A 27800-nucleotide genomic window follows, 5' to 3' on the forward strand; every position below is an offset into this window, starting at 1 on the left:
CCGCCCCCCCGCCTCTGGCCCCTTGTCACTGCCTGACGCTCAAAGGGCAATACTAAGATGTCCCCTTGGCACTGCCACTTTGCCCCTTGAGCAGTACCAGGGGGCCAAACTGGCACTGCTAATCTGGCAATGCCCAAGGGGCACCGCCCCATACTACCAGCCTCCCTGGGGAGCCTCCATGGCCCCCCCTTCACTCCAGCGGGGTCGGGCCACCAACTCCCCATTAGTGGGGAGCTGTTGTAAACCCCACTGGAGTGAAACACTCCTGGTGGGGGTTGGATTAGTGGGCCGAGAGACTTCAGTCCCTGGCTCGCTAACTAAAATATAAATTATATTAAAATCACCATTATTTATTCAGCTCCATGCCAATTTAGTCAGCGGAGCCGGAAATCCGGCAGCCGGAGACGTGCGGAGGCAGTGACGCACAGCAGGAAGCCGGTTACACGGCCTACACTTGAGTCTCCCGGCCCCCTGTGCTGCTAGAGCAGTGCAGCGGGCTGGGAGAATCGCCCCCATGATGTCTTTGAGCTGGAGACTTGTTCAGTGTGATTGGTGGTGGGAAGGTGAAGAGTTTTTCTTGATTCTGCATTTTCTACATCCAAATGAAATACACGCATAAAATAAGTATTATACAGTGGCAACTAGTTACCATTATGTGTAAATATGCCTAATACACACTTTAACCCTCCATGACTCCATAATCACCTGCCAACAGACTGTTATTTTAGCATTCGCAATATTTTCATTTTCTCAAATAGCCAACTTAACAGTTGGAAGTATTAATAAATACTAATCAGTTAAAGTTGAAACTCCACTCAATGGTTTCTTTCCATGCCCACAGTTTTCCACTCTGCACCCAATTCCTTCATCCTTTTATTGCACATCTGCAATTTCCCTTGAGAAGGTGGTGATGAACCATCTTTTTCAACTACTGTGGTCCTGGTGTATAACAACAGTCCTGTAAGGGAGTTTCAGTATCTTGACTCAGTGACAGTGTAGTAGCTGCAATATATTTCCAAGTCAAGATGGTGTGCGATTCGGATGGGATCTTGTAGACAGATGCGTGATGCCTTTGTTCTACTAGGTAGCAGAGGTCAAGAGTTTGGAGGGTACTATTGAAGGAGCCTTCTCCAGTTGTTATAGTGCATCTTGTAAAATAAATGTTGCATAATGTGCCAGCTACATCAACCTGTCATGTATTTTTTAATATGTTTTACAATAAATCTGATTTTTTCCAATAACAGGTAGCTAATGTTACAGGCTAGGAACAGCATCGAGGTGCTACATACAACCCTAAAAGGGCAGTTTGACCTATCAAGATCGATAAAACATGTTGCTCCAGACTTTGTTAATAACAGAATTGAACAGAATATTAAGGGTAATTAAAGAAACATCGAATGAAAGTAATAAAACACTAGGCTTTACAAAATAATTGAGTTACTGATGAAACATAGATTTTCAAATAAGTGAAACATTATTGAGAAATGAAGAGTAAAAGTAGTAGAAGCTACAACAGGTAGACCATTGCAATTGGTTAACCAATGCTAGTTATCAGAAAACACCTACAGCTGCAAAGGTAAAGGCAAGATGAATCTCTATAATCTGATATCCCTATCTAATTTACTCAAAGAATTATTTCTACTGCAATAAGTACTTGAAACTCAAAGGTCCGCTGGACATCATGTAAGAAATTTAGTGAAACAGAATGAATTTGTATCCAAAGAGACACTGGACAGAAGGAACTTGTTAAGTTATTGCAAAAAGAATGCAATGCCAAGGTGTCAATAAAATATCTAAAAATGCTTCCATTCACCCATTGCAAACAGATAAACCTGTCCTTCACATACCAGAAACATAAACAAATCTGTTCATATAATGCTATGTAGTTGAAGAAATCATTCTTTGATCATTTCAGATAAAGTGAAGTTTATAATTCACTTTATTTGCACAAAAAATAGTTATCTTTACAGTCTTATTAATGGTTTCTGACCTTTTAGTGCCATTAGTCCTCTTTAATGATTGTACACCATGTAAATTGCCAATCTTGGTGTCAATCATTTAAAGAAAATCCTGGCATGCACTGCATTTACCCCAGCTCCAAAACATGTCAGAGGTTGTCTTAATTTACATTCAGGGAGATGTGCGCTGGTTGTTTGTAGAGCGACAGTGATACATTCCAGGAGCTGCAATCTTCACAAGTTTTCATTCAGTTAATAAAGTGGTTGCTTGGGGAGGATTCATGAACTCGCTTTGTGAAGATAAATTTTGGACTGAAATGTAACTGTAGATCAAAGCTTATTAACTTACTTGACAACTCCGTAGATTTGTAAAATATTTCTATGTTAGAAACTTTACTTCAGCATTAAGTCTCCACATTTGGCCAAATCTGTTCACTATTCCGAGATCATCCATGAATGGAAAGATAGGTCCTGGCTTCTTTCCTCCCATACAAGCTGTTCTTAAACTCCTCTCCCTGTATCCTCTACCCTTACCTGCAGCGACAAGTGCAAAGATCTAACGGTTTGAAACTGGATATCCACGAGGCATTTTGGCCATCAGCCGCAGGGCTGTATTCAATCACAATCTGTAAACTCAGGGCCCAGCATATCCTTCACTCTACCATTACTATCAACCCCAGGGATCTTAACTCGGTTCAATGAAGGGTGCGCGAGCCTGTCAGGAGCAACACCAGGCATTATTAAAAATAAGGTGCTAACTCTAGTGAAGTCACAATAAATGGCAAAAAGCAGAAGAGGCATGCAATAGACAGAGCTATGAGATCCATAACCAATGGATGAGATGGAAGTTCTGCACCCTGCCATATCTAGTCGTGAATAGTGGTGGACAATTAAACATTGAAGAAGGGGATTTCTAACCAGCTAATAAGATTCATAGGCAGATAGAATGCAGTCTTTCAGAGGACAAGGGATTGGTAAAGAGTTAAATGATTATTAGGCAAGCTAACACAGTTTACACATACCTGAATGCAGTAAGTGAATCAGAACAAGTAGTTATGATTTTAAAACATATATGCTGATATTTTAAGTGTACTGTTCACTTTAGTCAAGCAAAGTTACCGAAAGTCACGGTGGTAAATATTATTAGTTTAAAACGAGAGGTCTGGAAACCGGCTGGTCAGCAGTAGAGATAATGGGAATTCCTATGAAGGAATGTATTCTGCAACATTAATGAACAGATGCATTCACTGCCCAGACACAAGGATAGATATGCCCCTGGGCGCAGGAACACATGTCTATTCCACTTGGCAGTGAGCGGTGGGAATATTCACTTTGGCCTTACGGTAGCGTCTGCCGTTACCAGGAAACAGGGATTTAGTTAGAGCCAAGAAGGGTGGTCACATCCGACTTAAAGGATGAATAAAAATCGCTATGCTATTAAGTATCATAGGGTTGGCTGAGGTACTTGACAGAGGGATTTGTATTAATGTATGCTTACTAAATGAAATTGATTTTAACCTAATGAGAGACAGAAATATTGATTAGGAAAAACTATAATTGATCTGTATTTGATGATGTAGTTCAGATTTTGTAGTTAGCACTGCTGCCTCACAGCACCAGGGACGCGGATTCAATACCTGGCTTGGGTCACTGCCTGTGCGGAGTCCACACGTTCTCCCCATGTCTGCATGGGTTTCCTCCAGGTGCTCCGGTTTCCTCCCACAGTCTGAAAGATGTGCTGGTTAGGTACATTGGCCATGCTAAATTCTTCCTCAGTGTACCCGAAAAGGCACCCGAGTGTGGCGACTCGGGGATTTTCACAATAACTTCATTGCAGTGTTAATGTAAGCCTACTTGTGGCACCAATAAATAAACTTTTAAAAAATCCTAGAAACATCCTGGCAAAACTCTGCATCCTCTTAAGGAACTTCACATCTTTCCTAAAGTTCGGTAAACAGAACTGGACACAATACTCTAGTTGGGATGTAATCAGAGTTTTATATAGGTTCAGCATAATGTCTCTGCTTTTGTACTCAATACCTCAAAGCCCAGTTACCCATATGCTTTCCTAACCACTCCTTTGTCATGTCCTGCCACCTTTAAAAATCAATGGACATGCACTCTCAGGTCCCTCTGTTCCGGTACACTTTTTAGAATTGTGCCAGTCTGTATTGCCTTTTCCCATCCTTTCTGCTCATATGCACAAGCTCATACTTCTCTATTAAATTCCATCTGCCACTTGTTTGCCCACTCTGCTAATCTATGTCCTGCCACTCCTCTAAAGATTGTCATCATTGGCAACTTTGGAAATTTTACTCTGTACTTCAAGATCCAAGTCATTTACATATAGCAAAAACAAAGCTGTCATCCCTGCACCGACCCTTAGGGAACATCACTGTCTACCACTTTCCAGTCCAAAAAACAACCATCTACCATAACTATGTGGCCTTATGTCCCATCCAGGAGTAGGAGGATAATTAACCACAACTTGCTGCTTTCTGTCCTTAAGCCAATTTTTAAATCCAATTACACTTGAACACTGGAGCCCATAATGGAACTTGGTACAATGTGGGTCAATTTTAATTTAAATGTATTCTTCCAGAATGTCTTTCTCACGAGGTATCAAACACATTTGAAGTTGTAAATGCTCCACAATGCCAATCCTCCATCAGGTATTACCTATCACCACCCAGCAAATGGAAATATGAATTTAAATGAATATGATTAATGTTCATTATTAATAGCTGGATTATAGGTAATGCTTTCGTTGTTATTTCAATACATTTTTTGTAATAAAACGCATGGTTAGATTTAGGACTAACCAATGAGATGCTAGCCTTGTGCCTAATTTAAGAAGCTCAGCCAGTGAAATGTTTCCATTGTAACTGAATGCCATTTTCTCTGTACAACTGCAAGTCAAATTTAGAACAGGGCCATCTGCATATGTATTGACATATACACAACAACCTACATGAAATCATGTCTACTGAATCACAAAGGAGAAAACCTTATACTATCACAGAAAAACTGAAAATCGACTATATCAAGGAAGGTGCTCTGCAAGCATCCATTTTGAAAGGAATAATTGCTGCATTAATGCTTTCTGAGGGCTTAAAGATGAAGCTAAGGAGGGTGTCAATCAAGATGATTGAAGATAGCCAAGACTAATTTCTTACAAGACAACTCTTGACAAGGAGGGGTCATATACATGTCCGGAATTTTCTGGGATCTTCCGGTCCCACTGACGGCACACCTGCGGGCTTCACGGCGGTGTGGAGGGCGGTTAATGGGAAATCCTGTTGACAACGGCGGGACCAAAAGATCCCACCACCACGAAACACATGGCAGAATGCGCAGTAAATGCCGCCCAGATAGATAACTCAACAGAGAGCTGAAGGTATACCCTTAGCCAGTCAGGTTATTCAAGCTCTGGCTATGAGCTTTATTCAGCAATTTTTTCTTCTTTATTCTTTCATGAGATGTGGTCATCACTGGCATCTGAATTTGTTGCCCATCCCCTATTGCCCTTGAGCTGAGTGGCTTGCTAGGCCATTTCAAACAGCAATTAAGAGTTAAGCACATTTGTGTGGGTCTGAGAGTCACATGTAGGCCAGACTGGGTAAGAATGAAAGAATTAATTCCCTAAAGGACATTTGTGAATGAGATGGATTTTTGTGACAATCGATGATAGTTTCACAGTCATCATTACTGTATTTCAGATTTAATTAGTTAATTGAATTCAAATTCCACCACATGTCGTGGGATTTGAATCCATGTCCCCAGAGCATTAGCTGGGTATCTGAAATACTAGTCCAGTGTTATTACTACTACACCACCATCACGAATGAAATAACTAGCATTCCAGTACAGTTTGAACACAAAGGATGTTTAGAAAGATTCAATACCTGGCACAGCATAATGCAGCCTCGCTTATAACTCAGTCTCAAGATACGATCCCTATGGTCTGCGTTATAACAGAGCCCCCAGTATATTTATTTTCTGGCTTATTTGGATTTAAAACTGTTACCTCCTTGGTACATGAATCTTAAATCATGTTTTGCTATTCGCAGCTTGAGCCAAATAAAGGGAACCTGAATATAAACTCTACCTGGTCCCAAAAGCTCTTTGGTATATCATTACTCAGATCTTAAAATCAAACAAACTCCACCTTCTCTGATACAGATATTTTGCTCAGGCGAGCAGTAGTAGTAAATTACATCAAATTCTACGTACCTTCACAGTACAAGAAACCTACAGAATTATGGAGTAAGTACCGAATACACTTCAGAGCAATAATATGTGTATTTCCAAGGAAATATCAAATGGCATAGTAGAGCAATATGGAATTGTACTTCTAACACAGATACAACAAGTTATTAATCTTAGGTGTACAGACATGAGGAAGCATTGAGCTGAGGATGCTCACTTGTCCAGGAATTTACAGTGCAGTGATAGTTGGAATGGCAAATTAGTTGCTTTGGACAAATACCTCCTAGCAGCCAATTACAGAATATCAATGGGAACAGGCTTCCAACGTATCCGCTTGGTTTGGGAAGTGTACGACATGGGACAACGGGCCAGATTCTCCAACCTAGCCCACAGCTGGGATTCTCCTGTCCTGCTGCATTTAATGGAGATTTGGCTGTGCGCCAAACTCTGTTTTCACTTGCATGAACAGCTGGAGAATTCCAGCCAGCATCAAGTGGGAAAGGCAAGAAAATGATGACAGAAGTACCTGGTCAGGTAATAAGTTAAAATGAATGACTGGGGAAATCATTTTTGCTATCACACCGGTTTCTGCATAGAAAGAATTTAGCTTTAAAATACTAAAATGATTCATGCGTTTACACACAAGTTTAGTGTTAGTATAATGCTATGAGGCTAGGGCAACGTAAAGGACAAATAACTCTCTTACATATGAAAGTTGTTACCAACCTTTTCTTTTCCAATTTCTTTCTTCGTTTCTTCTCTTTCTTACGTTTTTTGGACTCTTTCTTGCGCCGTTTCTTTTTTCTTTTCTTAGAATCTTCATCTGTTTCACTTTCTGAATCCGAGGAAGAGCTGGAGTCAGTAGAACTCTCAGAGTCGCTTGAAGAGGATGAAGACGATTTCTTTCTTTTCTTCTCTTCTTTTTTGGCTTAAGTAAAACACATCCATTTATTAAAATGTATGTCATTGCTGAAAAATCATCTGCACCTATGATTTATGTACAAATGAACAGAAAGTGAATTAAATGTACTTTTCAGTGAAACATAATTTTTGAATTAAGTTGCAAATGAGCAATGTGAGCATAACTGTAAAATCAAACATATTGCAAGACACCAGTAATACTAGTATTACAATAGCAGTTTAAACATTTTTCCTACAGCTAAATGCTGCTATCTCAATATTCAATCAGTAAATGCAGTTTTATACAGTTTAGAAAGTATTCTTCCTATATAACAATAACATGAGGAAGACTGGGAAGCTTCATGTGAAACATTATGCAATGCAAGTTTACAGTAATTAGTGTAAAACCACTGTTTTGTGACCGATACCTGCGGTCCTTTACTTCTTTGTGCAAATACATTTTCACATACTGCAACATTTTTTTTCTTTACACACTCTGGCTGTCACTGAGTATGAAAATTATAACAATTTCACACACAACTTTTCCATAATGGCAACAATCAATTTACCAGTTACTTAATTTATTTCACAGCTCCCAAGTCTGTGATTATCATCAAAGCTCTGTTAACAATCACTTCCACTACTGTAGCCAGCAAACTCAACAGAGACAAAGAAAACAAAATAAGGTGGAAAAATATTAAGGCAGAAGGGGAAGCCTTTAAATTTAACAAAACTAACCTATTGCCAACTCCCACTGTGCTCTGATAGTACCTGATTCAGTTTAGCCTTGAAAACTAACGAGAATTAGGCTTGGTTTGTACTTGAACAGGAGACTGAAAATCAGCTTCATTTTCCAGCTGGTTGCATTGAGTCACTTTTATTTTAAAAACATGATTAAAAGTCCCCATTTTAGAATAATAATTTAAACATAAAAATCTATTACAGGTATAATTGTTTTACTTATCAGTAAGAGCCCTCAGTCACATAGAAATTATAAAAATGCTCTTAAATCAAGCAAACAAAACCTTCTTCCTTTTTCTACGCGCACACACCTACCTTTGGATTTCGGAATTAATTCTCCACAGTTCAAGATTCGCACTTCTGCATAAGGTTTACTATTTGCATCTGTTTTCTGGTTTTCCACATCTCTTATTAATTCCTGTCCTGAAATAACTTGACCAAAGACCACGTGTACACTAAGAGAATGAAAAAGGTAATTTTTAAATTGTAATTTTTGTGGTAGTATAAGCAACATTCTGAGAAGGATGCCATTAGATATTTAGAAAATATACTCACCTATCTAAATGAGGTGCAGGCTTAGTAGTTCTTTACGTTTAATATTCATAAAATTGAATGTTCATAATATGAAATCAGAAAAACAAAATTAGACAACTTATACAATAAGGCTGCAGTTAAAAACATGAACTTCCAAACAAAGTCAGCAGTAAAATATGTTCTTTGTAATCTATGATAAAAGCAACACCATAACTACAGGATAGTCAATTACAGATAAGCCTGGAACAACTAAAAAAATACTTTGCTATGTAGACATTTTTGATACTAATCTCTTATTTTTATATAAGTGTGGGTAAGTAGTCTAATAAGTACAGTTTGATAATATATTATGAAAGTCTAAATTAATGTGTTTATTATTGTTTTAATATACAGAAAATATTTGAATGAAATGTGTCTCCGATCTCAGAGAGACAGGACATATGGAGAGAGACAGACACAACAAGCACACGTAAAGGAGGAAGAGAGCAAGAGAGAATTCTCATTATTTATAGATAGCTTCTTGCGCGTCCACTAGAGGCAGGTTGTGACCATGGCATAACAAGCATACAAAACTAAAAGTGTAAACTTATTCTGTAGAGTCCAAATCAGATATTTTCTACAGGATAATAAAAAAAACTTACATGAAGAACTGTGAACCATTAGTATCTTTTCCTCTGTTAGCCATAGACAACAGGAACTCCTTGTTGTGTTTGACTGCAAAGCTTTCATCTATTTTTAATATGGAAATGTGTGATCATTTTACAGAACTGGAATTAATGACTTAAAAGAACAATTTTTCGCAATTCCCATGACAGTAAGTAGAGTTGACAGATAAAGCATTGCATAATCATGAGAAAATCCTGTAATTTCACAAAAGTAATCACCCTTTTATCTTACTATATAGGAACATAGGAAAATACAGGAATATTAAAAGTCCACTCTAGCCCATCCAGTCAATTTCAGTGAAAACGCACACCCTACAACTTAGTGGTCAAGCATCAAATTGCATCTTACAAGAAAAACAAGATAATTGTGCTATTGCAATGTGTTGGCATGGCCCCCACAGAAAACATATTCCAGCACCTTCAGACTGGAATTCAGAGAACCATACAGCTCAGAGAAGGGTATTTCAAAAAAAATCTGATTATTCCCACTCTCCTTTTCAAACATATACCCCAATTTTCTTGACGGTTATTACTGAATCTGCCTCCTCTATTCAGTAGTGCATTTCATGTCATAACAACTACTGCATAATAAAATTCTCATTTTCTCTGTTTCTTTTCAAAATTACTTCAAACCCACACCTTTTGTGCATTAACGTACCTATCAATGAAAACAGTTTTGCCTTATTTACTCTATTAAAGATCCTCATAAATTACGAGCACCTTTATTATATCTCTCCTGAACCTTCTCTGTTCCAAGGAAAACAATCCTAGCTCCTCTGGTCTCTGCATATAATTAAATCATTCACCCCTGAACTAGTGACGTCAGGAGGAATTTGTGCGCTCCTTACAGTCCTCAGTCCTAGTAGCTATGCTACCAAATATGCATTCCTGTACAAAACTTGCACATAAATCCATCCTTAGTCTTAAGGGAAACTATCAGTGAGCAGAACTTTGCAATGTTTCTCTTACAAACATGATCTTCATCATCCTTAAAAATTGTACTTTTAATATTTGTCAATTGGAAATGCTACCTAAAGTATTGAAACAAATATTTTAATATTCTGGGTACCATACAAAATTTAATAGAAGTAAAATAAATCTACTCAAGTTATCAGTAGCGTGAATACACAAGCTGAGATACACAGCTAACTTGTATCATGCAATGCCTAAATGGCACTTAAAGGATATGGGGATGGTGCAGAAAGAAATCAATCATGATCTTACTCAATGGCAGAGCAATCTCAAAAGGCCAAATGGCCAACAGAAAGAACAGAAAGAAATTACCTTCAAAAAACCCTCCATAGATAGATTCACCTCCTCGGCCATTTCCTAAAAGGACAGAAGAGTGTTCTTGAAATTCATCAAAGCCCTATCAGCATATTACATTATTTTAGCTAAAAGAATGGCAATTACAATATTATAAAAACACACTCTTGTTGACTAAACATGAAAAAATAACAGCAAATGGAAATGTTGCTTAACACTTTTCCTATCGTCTCAACAGAAGGAAGACCTGATGCATGCCACTGCAGGGATATGACCAAAACAAAATTTCCCACAAAGGAATATTTCAGAAGCAATCAAAACACACGCTAAAACCTCCTCATCAAGATTTTGTTTTTGGATGTGGGAATGAAAAAAAAAATGCAGAAATGCATCCTAGTATGTTATGGACTGAGGTAGCGGCCATATTTTGCATAGGTCCCAATTCTGACAACTGTCTGTGGTTAAGATATTTACAGGGTTTTCAGAACTGTAAAGCACAAAAGTGTCGGATATCAAAGCGAAAGAGTAATTGTTTTAAATAAGAGCCTAAACAGATGATTTACTTCCATTTTGCCACTTTGAGCTCCTAAGTGCATTGAATGAAGACTGGGTCTGCTCTACAATAAAGCAATATACTGTGCTACACATTTATAAAACTACAAATCTGGGTAAATCAAACAGTTAGGCTCATTTAAGTAGAAAGTTGCAAATTTAGATCTCACGGCTCATTAATATCAATTTGCTTCCTGAGCTGCATCAGTTTTAGATTAACAACAGAGGGGGAAAAAACAATTTATGGTGATTTAAATCAGTTAATAAAATATACAGAACGGAGAAGCAAGCCATTTAGGTCCAAATGGTCTATGCAGGAGATTATGCTCCATACAAGTCTCCACCCACCCTAATATTATGAAATAACCATATACAGCTGTAGAGAATCAGTTAGGCTAGAAAGTCATACAAGCTGAGTGGCATAGAAGGAAGAATAGGCTTTGAAAGGGAAGACGAGAAGCAAATTTTAGGTTGAACGTTGCAAATTATGAGTTTCATACCTTCACTGAAGTCACCTCCTTGAATCATAAAATCCTTTACAACTCTGTGAAATAGGCAACCTTTATAATGCAAAGGTTTTTGAGTACTCTTTCCTACCCCCTTTTCACCTGTAATGAGATCAACAGGATAGCATCACTGATAGCATGTGTACAGATTACCAATAATAGCTACAATACACCAAACAGTGGTGAATTCTCTTAAGACTGTACTTCATTACAAATTAAAACAGACATCCCGTCAATATCGATCTGTGGATGGTTTCTAAGAATGGTACAAAAAATGCACATAAAGAGACAGAAAATAAATTAACACTGACCCATCTTCCATTGCATAACAAATGTTGAATTAAAAAAAATAAAGAACATGTATTTAAATAATTATTTTCAGAGTCTTAGGATTTGATTTACACCCAATTAAGTATTTTGAAAATTTATTGCTGTATTGCAAGAAACAGCAATATCCATGCAGCAAGGTCTCAAACATAGAAACGTGACAATGACTGGATAATCTGTTTCACTCCCATATTCATCCTCCCTTTCCTCTCCAAAGTCCTTGACTATTTCATCACCTCCCAAATTTGTGGTCATCTTTCTTGCAACTTCATGTTTGAACTCCTCCAATCAGGAGTCTATCCCTGTCTCACTCGTGAAATATCCCTTAGCATAAGTAACATCCGATATGACTGACCACAGCGAATGATTGTTTCCAATTCTTGTTGGCCAGCCTTTGGCACAGTTCACCTCAACACCCTCCTCTAAAATCTCTCCTCCACTCGGTTCCATTCTGATTGAACTAGTCATGGCCAGGGAATCATCTGTATTCTCTTCCTGCTCCTGCATCACTACCTCTGGTCCCCGAAGGATCTACTCTTGGCCTATTCTTATTTCTCATCCATAAGCTGCCGCTCAGTGACATCCTCTGAAGAACCAACAGGTTCCAGAAGTATGCCGATGGCATCCAGCTCTCCCTCACCATCACCTTTCTTGACTGTGTCAGAGTCTCTGATTTACTAGGTTACCTGTCTGACATCCAGTATTGGATAAGCAGAAAGTCTAATTAGGTATTGGAAAGACAATGGCTGTGATTCTCCGATGTTGCTAAGCTAATTTTTTAGCACAGCGATTCAGGAGTTGGCGCGAGCGTTCATGCCCTGCTTGCATCTCCCAGCGCCAGATTTCCGGCAGCTTCTGTTGTGCGCCAGAAATCGGTGAGGAGGCGCGAAGACATTTACATGATCATTGTAACTGTAATATAATTTAAATACAATTAGCGGGCCCAGGACTGGACCCAAGAATGGTCGAAGATCCAGCAAGCGGGCCGTGGGGGGGGAATGGAGAGCCCACATTGCAGGAGTTGCGGGGCTGGCCAATGATCAAACTGGCCAGCAATCGGGACGCCATTAGTTGGGGGCCAGTGAGCACGTGCCGATCTTGGCACTGACAGATCAGTGCACACGCAGTGGCCCGCTCAGTGCGCTGATTTCAGCCTCTCCAGCGGGGATAGGCCCCGCTGATATTCACACTGTTGGCCTCTGCAGTGAACTCTGAACTCTCACTGAAAGAAACCTTCATGAATTGCCCCAGTTTTCACGTGAATTCGACACTTAGAATTTTTTGGGAGAATTCCATCCAATGTCTTCGATTCCCACCACAAACTCTGTTCCTCAGCCACCAGATCCACCCTCCACCAGAGTCTAAGGCTGAATCAGACCATTTTAACCATGACATCCTATTTGACCCTGAGCAGGGGAGGGTTAGAAAGAACTCCCTGTTCTTCTTAAAAGTAGTGCAATGGATTCTTATGTCCAGCAGAAAGATTGAATTCCACATCCAAAAGTCAGCACCCCTTCCCCCAGTGCAGACCTATTCATCACCACACTGGAGTGTTAGTCTAGCTTTTGTGCTTACTGCCTTCTGACTCAAAGGCAAGTGTGCTACCAACTGAGCAATCAATGGTTAAAAGAATAATTGTAGTCTTCAGAAGAAGTGCAGCTTTTCTGCAATACAAGCTAAAGAGCAGGCAGAATCAAAACAAAGGTTAATATCATACCATTACTGGTAACGAGGTCGCCATTACATTGTGAAAAGTTTGCAGAGGCCGTTTCCATCATAAATGCTGACATAGCAAATAATGGCAAAAAGTTGACAGAAGGATGACAAAAATGTGATAACTAGATGCAAGCTTTTCTAGACAGGAAATTAGTATAAACAATATTTTCTATACGAGCAGACTTTATTTATCAACTCTCAATAGAATTAGAATGACAGCCACTCCACTATAATGTAACAATTTTAAATTGTGGCTCTTTAAAAGCAAGAACATGTTATTCAATGGTATTTAGGGACATTTTAATATAATCAAACCCAATCACGTAAAATATGTTAAAAAAAACATAAAAACAATATCTAACAAACCAAAGATCTTTCTTGGTTCTGCATCAAAAAACTATGAATCATATTTTACAACTAACCTGTACAGAGGCAGCGAAAGTTCTCACAAGTCTTTGGACACACATCTGAAAACAATTCAAAGACAACTCTGCCCACTGTGGAAAATAAAATATCAAGAATCAATTATATCTTAAAAGCCCTGAAAAAGATAAGATAAAAATTCTATTGTTACTTTAATGTCTTGCTACACTCATTTAGTTACTAATTTTATCGGCAACATGCAAAACTATATCAAAATACATCAAGTCAGAAAATGACAATTTTATTCAAGAAAGTCCATTTGTCAGAAGTGGAAAATTAACACTGAGGCTGCAAGATGTCTTCTGGAGCTGGAGTTAATGCAACTGGCTAAGAACAAAAATAGAGCTTTCTTCTGCATCTGACCTGTGCTTCAATTAACCTGAGATTGCTTGATGCTGTCACAAAACATTCTATTCCTCCAAGCCAAGACGGGAGCATGCACTAAACACTTAAAATAATTGTATTTTAGAGGTAAGATATTGGAATTCACTTTTTTTAAACCCTGTTTTTCCAGGAGGGTGGTTTCTCCATCTTTGCACATTATAATTGTTAATCAATGTTTATAATGTTCTAAAATTGTCAACGGATTTCCAGTAAATGTATGCATTCCTACCACACAACTTGAACTTGCAACAAAGTTCCAACCTAACAGTAGATTCTTAAAGAACAACGTCAGTAACGTGCTTGTGATTACAATACAACAAAATAAACTCAAAAAGTTTAACCTGAACCCATGGTCAGTACATCAAAAGTCTGTGTGTTCACACAAGTAACATAATTACTGTAATACATTTCCCTTACCAAGCAGATTATTGACAGTTATGTCAAAAAAACATCTAGGACGCTGTGTTTTCACCCCCATGCTTTTCACAAGCTGTAGTTACTGCAAAAGAAACAGATATCATAATCATTAAAATGTTCAGTATAAAGGATTTGTTCACATAACAAATTTATCAACAAGGTCATTTTTTTTCACCCCTACATCTCATTTAATGAGATTTAATTATTTTATAAGTTAAGGAGTTACATTTTTTGTTTGCAGGGAAGCAGAAAATATCTTCTTCTCGAGTTCTTTGCCTGAAGGCAGGTCCAACTCTCAGTGCCACAAACTCCATAATGGGTAGGGCAAGGAGCAGATCCCAAATCCACTCTCGCCAGAATTGGGTTTGAACCCAGTGTTGCTGGCACTAAGTTGATCCACATTGGCCATCTGGCCAATTGGCCACCTGGCCTCCCAAGGAATCTGTGCTGCTGTGGCAACATACACTTTTACAAGTTGTAGCCCAGAGTTACAGATAGCAATGGTGGAGGCTCCAATTTATTTCCACCTGACCAAGAACCTCTCCTGCACTCATTGCCTGCCATTGGTGTATGTTGGTAGGATTTACTAATTGGTACTCAACCAGTTTAGCCATATTATGGACAGATCTTTCTTGGCCCTCAAGCCATGGTGGCACTGCTGCCTCACATCGCCAGGAACCCGGGTTCAATTCCCAGTTTGGGTCACTGTCTGTGTGGAGTCTGCACGTTCTCCCCGTGTCTGCATGGGTTTCCTCCCACAATCCGAAAGACACTGTCCACAGGGATGGTGCCAGAGGACTGGAGAGTGGCGAATGTTGTTCCTCTGTTTAAGAAAGGGAATAGAAATGACCCTGGTAATTATAGACCGGTTAGTCTTACTTCGGTGGTTGGTAAGTTGATGGAAAAGGTCCTTAGGGATGGGATTTACGACCATTTAGAAAGATGCGGATTAATCCAGGATAGTCAGCACGGATTCGTGAAGGGCAAGTCGTGCCTCACAAATTTGATATAATTTTTTGAGGAGGTAACTAAGTGTGTTGATGAAGGTAGGGCACTTGATGTCATATACATGGATTTTAGTAAGGCGTTTGATAATGTCCCCCATGGTCGGCTTATGATGAAAGTGAGGAGGTGTGGGATAGAGGGAAAGTTGGCCGATTGGATAGGTAACTGGCTATCTGATCGAAGACAGAGGGTGATGGTGGATGGAAAATTTTCGAACTGGAGGCAGGTTGCTAGCGGAGTGCCACAGGGATCAGTGCTTGGTCCTCTGCTATTTGTGATTTCTATTAATGACTTAGAGGAGGGGGCTGAAGGGTGGATCAATAAATTTGCTGATGACACCAAGATTGGTGGAGTAGTGGATGAGGTGGAGGGCTGTTGTAGGCTGCAAAGAGACATAGATAGGATGCAAAGCTGGGCTGAAAAACGGCAGATGGAGTTTAACCCTGATAAATGTGAGGTGATTCATTTTGGTAGGACTAATTTAAATGTGGATTACAGGGTCAAAGGTAGGGTTCTGAAGACTGTGGAGGAACAGAGAGATCTGGGGTCCATATCCACAGACCTCTGAAAGTTGCCACTCAAGTGGATAGAGCTGTGAAGAAGGCCTATAGTGTATTAGCTTTTATTAACGGGGGTTGGAATTTAAGAGCCGAGGGGTTATGCTGCAACTGTACAGGACCTTGGTGAGACCACATCTGGAATATTGTGTGCAGTTCTGGTCACCTCACTATAAGAAGGATGTGGAAGCGCTGGAAAGAGTGCAAAGGAGATTTACCAGGATGCTGCCTGGCTTGGAGGGTAGGTCTTATGAGGAAAGGTTGAGGAAGCTAGGGCTGTTCTCTCTGGAGCAGAGGAGGTTGAGGGGAGACTTAATAGAGGTTTATAAAATGATGAAGGGGATAGATAGAGTGAACGTTCAGAGACTATTTCCTCGGGTAGATGGAGCTATTACAAGGGGGCATAACTATAGGGTTCATGGTGGGAGATATAGGAAGGATGTCCCAGGTAGGTTCTTTACTCAGAGAGTGGTTGGGGTGTGGAATGGACTGCCTGCAGTGATAGTGGAGTCAGACACTTTAGGAACATTTAAGCGGTTATTGGATAGGCACATGGAGCACACCAGGATGATAGGGAGTGGGATAGCTTGATCTTGGTTTCACATAAAGCTCGGCACAAAATCGTGGGCCGAAGGGCCTGTTCTGTGCTGTACTGTTCTATGTTCTATGACATGCTGGTTAGGTTCACTGGCCATGCTAAAATCCTCTCTCTGTGTACCCGAATAGGCGCCGGAGTGCGGCGACTAGGGGATTTTCACAGTAACTTCATTGCAGTGTTAATGTAAGCCTACTTGTGACACTAATAAATAAACTTAAGTCCTGGAGTGTGACTTGAACCCCGGCTTAGAGGCCTGTAGCCAAAGACAGCAGTTTTATGAAAGAGGAAGTCCTATGTGTAATCTGAATATCTGAAACTCCCATGTAACAAATGCCCACTCTGGAATCCTCACTATCTAAAATTAATTTTTGTGGATGAAATAATTTCAAGCCACATCTTGATAATAAATGGTAAAAACTGGAAATTAGCCTGATAACATCAAGGAGGCAAATCATAATTTGGGTCAATGGTCTAACAACGTTTTTGGCGCACATTCTTAGAAACCTAAAATGTCAACTGCTTTTTCTGCCCACAGATGTTAACTGGCCTGCTGTTTCAAGCTTTTGATTTAAATTTGTAATATTTTGCATTCAATAAATTTAATCTTACATTTTATATACTGAGAGGGTCCAGAGTGTAATACCAATGAAATAGCTGAAAACAGAAATAGTTTTAAAGAATGTTTAAAATATAGATATTATCTGAACAAACTCAATTAAAATTCTCTGCATAGTACTGTTCAGTTCATAGTTGCCAATGCCCCCTTTGGGCATGGTACCTGGAACGAGAGAGAGCAAGGCCTGCTCAATGGTAAAGAGGGGTTGAAGAATAAACCGGAGAGCCTCAAATAAAGCTGGGGGTTATTCATGAAATACATTTTTGTAATCCCAATATAGCTTCAGGGGGGTGCCTACTGAGCACAAGTCAACAGCACAAACAGCACAGCTACAAGCATAAAACATGCTTATAGCAGGCAAAAGTTAGCAACCTTCTTCAAAAATGGGTGGTGGCAAATGAAATGCATCAAAACACTATGTTGTTAAATATAATGTTGCATCACATCCAAAAATCATGGTGTTCCTCACTGATATTGTTCATTTAAACATTCTAAGTTTGGGTCCCACGCATTTTATTTGGACAGAAGCTTAATATGTATCTCATGATCCAGTTCTGCTTTCTGCTTATTTATTCTCAGATTATTAGTATTTGAGTCGTATGGCTTGGCTCCATTCCTTGGACACCAGATACAAACAAACTGAACAAAATCTGTAATTATATCAAGTTAAGCCGATTTATAAATTGTCTGCAAGCTTTTAATTCCTTACCATTGCAGAATAAAGATGACAATATCAATGCTAAAATCAAGAAAATTCCTTCTTGATGAACACAAAATAAGTTTTTTAAAAACAATGTTTTTATTGGAACTATTTCTACATTTTACTACAAAACACAACAAACCCCCAAAGACAAGTACAGTAGAGAGTAACCATTATTTCACATAAACATACAGAAAAGACCAGCGAATATTCATATTAATGATTCCAATTATCAATCATTGCAATCGTCATAGTTGGGATCTCCTCTTATATGGATAAAGAAAGGATACAAGAATGAGTGGGGGATCTCAGGATACAATCATGAATGCATGGCCCCATGGTGCACACCCTCCTCTACCAAATAAACCTGTTGGACTTTAGCCTGGTGTTGTTAAGACTTCTTATTGTGCACACCCACCTCCACAGGATAACAAAAACAGAACTACACAATATACGGGTTAGGTTACCCCTTGTGGGGTAATATACAACCAACTGGAGCTTACCTCAGCATCCCAGAACCTCCAAGCAATGAAAGGATAATTCAGAAAAGGGGGGCCTCAGGACCATAGGTACAGGAAAGGATTCATACACCTTGCCTAGACTTGCAACACAACAAACCTCCCTCTTCTCCAGCCACATCAGAGGCACTGATCAGGCTCCCCATCACCGGAAAATTTAAACCATTTTCCACGAAGGAAACCCTACCAGCAAGGAGACACCCAGTATCGTATGGGAGAGATACGACACTCCTTCTCCTGACAACATAAGGGAAACCTTGTAGGGTTAACCATAACAAATCAGAGCCGATATCAACACCTCAACTACCCGGACGGATAAAGAAAGGAAGCCCCAATGCCACTACTTTCTCAGGAGGCTAAGGAAATTCAGCATGTCTGCTACAACTCTCACCAATTTTTACAGATGCACCATAGAAAGCATCCTTTCCGATGTATCACAGCTTGGTATGGCTCCTGCTCTAACCAAGACTACAAGAAACTGCAGAGTTTTGAACGTAGCCCAGTCTATCACAAAAACCAGCCTCCCATCCATCGACTCTGTCTACACTTCCCGCTGCTTTGAAAAAGCATCCAACATAATCAAGGACCCCATGCACTCCAGACTTACTCTCTTCCACCTTCTTCCATTGAGAAAAAGATACAAAAGCCTGAGAACACATACCAACCGACTTAAGAACAGCTTCTTCCCTGCTGCCATTAGATATTTGAATGGATCTACCATATAATAAGCTGATCTTTCTCTACACCCTAGCTATAACTGCAACACTACATTCTGCTTTACTTCTCCCCTATGTACTCTATGAATGTTTTGTTTTGTCTGTATAGTGCTAAACCTAGAAGACAGATTGACTGCTTGAAGTCCCATGCAAGACCATTTGGAGGAGGCAACCTATTCCTCCAAACAGCCTAATCTCTAATCAAAGAAAGACATGTTGAACAGAAAGTCCCAGACTCGCATTCAGGCCCCGCAACCAACAGGACACCACACCCCCAGGGGAACCAAGTCTCAGGAGGGAGAGCAGTTCAGAAGCTCCCAAAAGGGCCCGTCTTGGGGGAGGGCAGCCTACTCCCTCGTCCAACATATCCTCCACCTGACCCGAATAAACACAGTCACTAATGCCCCAACCTGCAATGATACCCTAAAATAAGGGTCAACAAACCAAGAATACTCACATCACTCCTATACATTGAACAAAACAAACCACCCCTTTCTCTAGGTACCCCAAAAGCACCATTCAGGCCCCACTATCAATTTCCCCTCAGAGAAACCTTATCAATCAGATAATATGCCCATCATCCATTTCATGAGCCAAGTAATCAAATAACCATTGCCACTACCTGCACAGGCAAACCAAATAGAAGATCAGCGTAACAAGGCAAGATATCCAAGGATAAGTCAGCTACACCCAGTCATGCACCAAAACAAAATTCCTCGACTCCAACCACATTAGAACTGCCAATGACAATTAAACAGGGCCCGGTCTTTTCCAGGATGCACACTCTGTCTGTATTCTCTCTCTGGAAGCAAGCAATGATTCCCTAATCCCAAGATAATTTTTAAAAAAGCACGACCCCAATAATCCTCACAGATATTTTCCTCACCCACACAGAAGACTTATGAGGCTAGACCAACCATCTCTACACCAAACCACCCACGCACTATCCTGCTGTGGCACTATCTAAAAAAGTGAAAGTTACTAAAAGTTGTACTCCCTCAGTGTAAATGCAAGGATTACAGCACATTAAAAGAAAAAAAAACACAGGTAAGTACTGCATTACCCACATGTCACACAAACAACTCAGCATATTCCCCAAAGGAAAGGAGACCCACAAATAATCAAACCATGGCCGCCCTTGTTCCACCGTTGAAGCATGCCAGTGGACGAATACCAAAGAGAAAAATTAAAAATCCTGATTTTTGCAGTATAATAGGATAACAGGCAACAAATGCCTCTGTGCTCATATATCATACACCCTTGTCAGGATAAAAGACAGAACCACAAAATCAGGATTATAATCTCAAGGGAACAAAGGTCAGGATTAATAATGAACTGCAGAATAATATAACCATCCATGGAGCCTGAAAAGGCCAAAGCCGTGGCAGGATAATTGAACAACACCAGGATCCATTCAGAGTTTCACCAAAGCCCTTGCATCTTCGCCATGTCATCGCCTGAGGCTCCAACAAAGAAAAGAAAGAAAAGCCTAGGCCCCAGCAGGTGGCGAAATCCTGTCGCGGCCAGCCCTTCTCGATGAACTGAGGACAAGGCAATGAGGAAAAGACAACATATGGCCAGTGGTCGGAGTCTTCGACTGACCTGAAGCCTGGAAGACAGTTACAATGTACTTCATCAAACTCGAGACACCCAGCCCTCAATACGAGATCGTGAAAGTATGGCAGCCAATTCTTAAATTCGGCCGGAGACTCATCTCGAGCACCGCTTGGGAGACTGGGCGCACAGATACTCCTTCTCCGGCCCAATCTCCCCAATCAGCCATGATGTATGACACATCATGCAGCAGGATTTCAAGAACTGAAGGTGAGCCTCCACCGAGGAGACTGCCCTCTCCATTGACAGGATTCGTTTCTCCACTTCATCCATTCTCTTTCGGATATCTTGCTATGCATCAATCTGGGCACCAAAAATCAGTGTGGGGGAGTCAAGACCGTCGCCCACACCTCAACTCAAAGGCGGCCATCATTTTAACGCCAACAGCACCACTGAAGCATTGGCCCACTCACCAGTGAAAAAGCCACTGCGAACTGAGCCTCACTCTAGCCATCTCCAGCCGCAGTAACCAAACAAAGATTTTCTTGACTTAAACTCTGCTCCACTTTGCCAAAAGTTAGCCAGGATCATAACACAGTTTAGACACATCAGGATTGGATAACTAAGGTTTGTGCATCAGGATATAAAAACGGATTGAAAAGTATGTAGCACCAGAGCTCACGAAAACGTAGCTGCTCCTGCACTTACATCATGTGACCCCCTCCCACAAAATAAGTTTTTAAATTAATTTTAACTTAGAACTGAAAACACAGCACTGCATTTGTTCACATTAAATTGATGTGCAGAGAAAGCAGCTTTCTGTGGACTCAAGATCTTACCGAAACAATATGACTTGCTTGGTTAACTTCATCTTTCAGCAATGCTACATTTTAGTCAGAATATGAGAAAATGCACTTCAAGCACTGACACTAGCCTTGGAATTGGGTTTGCAACATGTACAGAGCAAAGAGCACTTAGTATTTTTCTTCTAAGCAAACTGCACCCTTCATCTTTATTACTCAATAAAAACTGTTACAGCATTTACATTTCTACAGACTGTGCTCTCCCCAACACAACATAAAAACGACTTCACAGAACACGTGGAGAAATAAGGTCATTAAATTATTCTTGCAAGTGAGTATGAACTAAACCTACAAAAACTCACTTCACGGTCATTTGGCCAGTGTTTCCTGCATTAATCACTAACTACATGTGATTAATTCGGAATTCAGATGTGGAAACTTTCAACTCTGCTCAGTAAATAAAGAGTAATAAGAAACCATTGTTTGACATATGATTTCATTAATTAATATTTATATGATAAATGTATATTTTTTACATTTGTTGATAAAACAGTAAAGTGAAAAATGGAATGAATTTGTGTCTGTTGTGAGCTCTTATTAAATGACTGTAGATGTTTGTTCAATAAACTTATACACGAAGTATACTTACCTGCATTGAGAGACTGAATGCAAGGCATTGCCTAGATAGAAACAGCTGTGATTTATACAGCATCTTTCATCACCTCGGGACATCCCAAAGTGCTTCACTGCCAAATAACTATTTTTGAAAGTAGTCATGGTTGTAATGTAGGAAACATAGCAGTCAATTTGTAACAGCAAGTTTCCACAAGCAGGATTATGATAATGACCAGATAATCTGATGACTGGATAAATAATGGCAAGGACACCACGATAACTCCTATTCTTTGAAATGGTGCTCTGGGATTAATTAAGTCCACTTTAGAGAGCAGACAGGGCCTCATTTGAAAGATAACATCTCCAAAAGTATAACATTGAGGTGTCAGCCTAATATTTGTGCTCCAGTCTCTGCAGTGGGACTTGACGGTGGCAAAGTCCCGTCTGGTGCCTCACAGCACCAGGGACCCAGGTTCAATTCCCGGCTTGGAGTTTTTTTCCATCTGTGCGGAGTCTGCACGTTCTCCCCGTGTCTGCGTGATTTTCCTCCGGGTGCTCTGGTTTCCTCCCACAAGTTCGGAAGACACGCTGGTTAGGTGCATTGGCCATGCTAAAATCTCCATCAGTGGCGACTAGAGGATTTTCTCAGTAACTTAATTACTGTGTTAATGTTAGCCTACTTGTGACACTAATAAATAAACTTAACTGAACCCATAAACCCTCTGACTCTAGAGGTGAGATTGTTACCAACTGAGCCACACTGATGCACTCTCCTAAAATTAGTGCATGAAGCTAAAGCTGTTGCTAATCAGTAATTTCTATGCACAAAACAATTTTAGCCCACTCACCTAGCTGACAACTTAAATGTATACTTAGTTTTACACTAATATTTTCTTCAATAAGAATTTCTTGAGAATGGGCACATGAAATTCAATAAAAATTGTAAAAGAAAAATATACTCATCAGGCAAGGGCATTAGCCCTGCATAATCAGCTTGAAAGTATTATAGATCTGTAACTAATGTCACATGATTCTCTACTATGGGGTGGTTAACAAATGCTTAAAATGCCATGTGCATATAACTGCTTTGAAATAATTCTATAATCAGTGAAAATCAATTATTGCACTTGCTGTTAACTAGCAAATTGCAGTGCAGTACATCAATCATACGAATGATTGGATCAATTATTTACTTGCACATTTACAAAAATACAAGTGTACTGGATTAGAAAAGACCAAATGTTCCTCCCAACCTGTCCTTTATTGCCGCAATGCCTTATGCATCGCAATACTGACATTCTATACCCACCGAAAGTCACATAGCAAACTACCAGATTAAAAACCCTGGCCTATTAAGGGGGAAAAGATCTAGAAAATTCCTATTGATTCCTTAAGGCTTTCAAGACTAGTTAAAAACAAAAAATGGATCTTGATTTATTACAAAATACCAACCTTTTTATATAAAGTGATCTTCAATCTATCCAGAAACAAGTCCAGGTCTCGCTTGAAGAAATACGTCAAATCAGCATTCATTGCATGACCCTCCAATCTGTTCCACAGATCCACTAATCTCTGGAGAAAGAACTGCCTAACTAGCTTACAATCTAGTTCTGTCCTTCCAAACACATGGTTCTCACTAACTTGTACAGTAAATATAATTGTCCCACAAAAACACATCCTAGTTTGTCCTAATTTTATTAACCACAACCAAATTCCAGAGACTATGTTTTTCTAAAATATACATACTCAATTCTTTGCATCTATTGAAGATGTTTTGAACTAGGAATTTAAACTTGTGGGCCTCTTGTGCATCCATTCTAGCTTCAATATCCTTCACTATGAGAAAGAAAATAGAACTAGATGCAATAAATTAACTTTTTTTTGGACACCAACTGAATCAGAGTTTGGGCTGGAAATTGCAGTTGAGATAGATGAGCCATGATCTTATTGAATAGTGGGGCTGGCTTTGGAGCGGTATGTTCTTCTCCTACTCCCATTTCTTATGCTCTTAGTCAAGGCTTAGCCAAAATCTTGAACAAGGACAAGGTAGTATGTTTGTTTTGTGGTGAATCATCCTGTGAATACAAACAGGAATACCTTGTTTGAACAATAACAGCACTGGTTATGAAAGTGATGCATTCAAACAGCCAGATCTTTGCTTTCATCACTTGCTTCAATTCTGTTCCCGGTAGGGTAAATATGTATATGTGACATATAGAGGTAGATTTTTAATGGTTATTGGGCACAAAGTGTTTCCCTTACCCAGTGCATGTAGGTAAATAATGGTATTTAATTTGATCAGTGTGTAATTTGGAGAGAAACTCTTTGTTGTCCAATGGTTAATGTATGGCTTTTGTAGTGAAGGCAAAGAGATATATATTTTGCATTTTCCTTCTTTGTCAAATATCTCTGCAACAGTACTTAATGCATTGAAGCAAATTATTTTTATAAATCATTTTTGGAATAGCAGGATTGACATATGAAGAAAGACTGGATTGACTGGGCTTGTACTCACTGGAATTTAGAAGAATGAGAGGATCTCATAGAAACATATAAAATCCTGATGGGACTGGACAGGCTAGATGTGGGAAGAATGTTCCTGATGTTGGGGAAGTCCAGAACTAGGGGTCACAGTCTAAGAATAAGGGGTAAGCCATTCAGGACTGAGATGAGGAAGAACTTCTTCACTCAGAGTTGTGAACCTGTGGAATTCTCTCCCACAGAAAGCTGTTGGGGCCAGTTTGTTAAGTATGTTCAAGGGGAAGCTGGATGACGCCCTCGCAGCTAAAGGGATCACGGGGTATGGGGAGAAAGCGGGAGTGGGATACTGCGAATGCATGATCAGCCATGATCATATTAAATGGTGGTGCAAGCTGGGAGGCCGAATGGCCTACTCCTGCACCTATTTTCTATGCTTTCTATATGATCTCAAGATTTCTAAGGAGACCCTCTAACCAATTAAGCTTTAACAACAGGTAATCTTTCATGTTTCCAGAAGTTGTTCCTTATTTAGATTTGAGCTTAATATTGAAAGGTTTTTATGTTTTAATGTTTATTTATTAGTGTCACAAGTAGGCTTACATTAACACTGCAATGAAGTTATTGTGAAGATCCCCTAGTCGCCACACTCCGTCACCTGTCTGGGTACACGGAGGGAGAATTTAGTCTGGCTAATGCACTTAACCAGCACATCTTCGGACTGTGGGAGGAAACCGGAACACCCAGAGAAACCCACGCAAGCACAGGGAGAACAAGCAGACTCTGCATTGACAGTGACCCAAGCCGGGAATCGAACCCGGGTCCCTGGTACTGTGAGGCAGCAGTGCTAACCACTATGCCACCCCTAATGGTAACATGGTGCAAACAATCATTTGATCACAATAATCCAAGAAACAACAATATTATTCTAAAGCAGTTGAAGAGTTAATACATTAGCTGGATTTTGATGCCGTATACGAAACAAATCAATTTACTTTTTCTCCCCAAAAAATAATTTTCAAGTTTTCTTTTTAATGGGGTACTTGTTTTCAATAGTTTAGCATCAGAATGGGTGAAGCTTACGAAATTCAAACTCAGTCTTGTTGTTCACTAAAAAATTCTATCAGCTATCAGCCACATGTACATGCTGCAAACTGCAACTTTCATCATGATCCTACTTTAGTTGAAGGTGATGTTTAAGTACCAGCGTGTGCCTGTACACACAGTTCAGACTTCTTACACAGGTGCAGGATTCCATTAGAAACAAAATGTTACATGCACTAACCGAGGAAATTATTTTGCGTAGATAGGGAAAATGATTTTATGTTGATCTACTATTTTTATCGTATCAGCCTACTAGCAGGGTCTACAATTTAGTGCAAATTCAAGATAGTTGAAACCATTTTTTAAAAATGGAGCAATATGATGGGTTAGCATTTTTTAAAAAGTACTCGACAGATTTTGCTAACTGCCCATCCTTGAAATTCAAGTTTAATGTTTCCATTTCTGTTTGTTCCTATCTGTTCAAGTTGTGATTTGTTGCTGTTTTATGAATATTGAAATTTTGAGCCCATCAGAAACTAATATGGCAGACATTGCATACAGACAAGCAAAACACGATACGTACACACACACACAAGAAATAGAAGCAGGAGTAGACCACCAGGCCCTTCAAGCCTGTCCCACCATTCAATACAATCATGGCTTATTTATGCTGGCCTTAACCCCTTTTTTGTGCCATTTCCACACAGCCCTCTTTTCCTTGATCTATCAAATATTTATCCACTTCCACTTTGAATACTTAAAATAATTCAGCCTCCATCACTCTTTGGGGCAGAGAATACCAGAGATTCACCACCCTCTGCGAGAAGAAATTTCTATGCACCTCAGTTTTAAATTACCGGCACTTTATCTTGTAATGACTGGCATTTTATCTTGTAGCTATGTTCCCTTGTTCGAGATTCTCCCACTAGTGAGAACATTGCACCCTCTACCCTGTCGAGCCCCCCCAGGATCTTGTATGTTTGAAAAAGGTCACCCCTCACTCTTCTAAACTTCAAGGAATGCAGACCCAGACTATTATGTCTCTCTTTTTTTAAATACTTTTCCAATTCAATCAAATCAAATCCAATTCAGAGTCTCAATAAGTTGAGACATTTCAGATCCAGGCTGACAAGACAGGGCGAGCGACCAAACCACCCTGTCCTGGGCCTGATCTACATGAGCCAAGCTGATTGGAGAAGGGGGAGGTTCCTCCTCCAAGACTTGAGTTCATTTGCATCTTAGCCAAAAATGCCGCTTTTAAAAATTGCTTCATATGAAACATATGAAGCCTCAGCTTAACCTAATGACCTCAACCAAGTGCGGCCAACCATGGGCTGCCGACCATACTACACTTGATCTTAGCCAAAAGGCCGAGAAGCGATAGCACAACCCTCTCATCCCAGGAATTAAGCCTGGTGAATGTCCTTTGAACTGTCTCCAATGTTACTATATTCCTTTTTAGGTAAGGGGACCAAAACTGTATGCATTATTCCAGGCGAGGCCTTACCAACACACTGTACAATTGCAACAAAACCTCCCTATTTTTAAATTCCAACCCCTGGCCAAAATGCAGTTTGCCTTCTTAACTACTTGTTGGACCTGCTTGCTAGCATTTTGTGATTCATGCACTAGAATACCTAGGTCCATCTGTACTTCACTCATCTGTAGTCTGTCTCCATTTAGTTAATCTTCTGCCTTTTGATTCCTCCTATCGAAGTGCACAATCTCACACTTCCCCACATTAAATCCCATTTGCCAGGTTTTCACCCAGTCACCCAATCTATCCATATCCCATTGCAGAATCACTATTCTCATCACAACATGCCCTTCCACCTACCTTTGTATCTTCAGCAAATTGGAAACCTTACATTCTGTTCCTTTCCCCAGGTCATTAATGTAAATAATGAACAACTGTGGGCCAAGAACCAATCCCTGCAGTACTCCACTAGTTACATCTTTGCAGTCTGAAAAAGACCCGTTTATTCCAACTCTGATTTT

The 27800-nt window shown here is 39.8% G+C and overlaps 1 protein-coding gene and 1 pseudogene across 3 annotated transcripts in view; both read right to left on the minus strand.

Annotated features, from left to right (window-relative positions):
* The window catches only part of ppig (peptidylprolyl isomerase G (cyclophilin G)), a 43698-nt gene that overhangs the window by 10550 nt on the left and 5348 nt on the right, over positions 1 to 27800 (minus strand). For all 3 annotated transcript variants that reach the window (XM_078228382.1, XM_078228381.1, XM_078228383.1), the window contains exons 3-10: positions 14599 to 14680; positions 13797 to 13871; positions 11326 to 11433; positions 10292 to 10336; positions 8984 to 9071; positions 8364 to 8393; positions 8124 to 8263; positions 6894 to 7095 (exon numbers count right to left, since the gene is read on the minus strand). In XM_078228382.1, coding sequence (XP_078084508.1) covers positions 6894 to 7095; positions 8124 to 8263; positions 8364 to 8393; positions 8984 to 9071; positions 10292 to 10336; positions 11326 to 11433; positions 13797 to 13871; positions 14599 to 14659 — 749 coding nt within the window. In that variant the 5' untranslated portion in view covers positions 14660 to 14680. The remainder of the gene's footprint in view (positions 1 to 6893; positions 7096 to 8123; positions 8264 to 8363; positions 8394 to 8983; positions 9072 to 10291; positions 10337 to 11325; positions 11434 to 13796; positions 13872 to 14598; positions 14681 to 27800) is intronic.
* On the minus strand, positions 26977 to 27184 carry LOC144504149 (U2 spliceosomal RNA; annotated as a pseudogene).

The sequence above is a fragment of the Mustelus asterias genome, chromosome 14 (assembly GCF_964213995.1).
Source record: "Mustelus asterias chromosome 14, sMusAst1.hap1.1, whole genome shotgun sequence".
Lineage (NCBI taxonomy): Eukaryota > Metazoa > Chordata > Chondrichthyes > Carcharhiniformes > Triakidae > Mustelus > Mustelus asterias.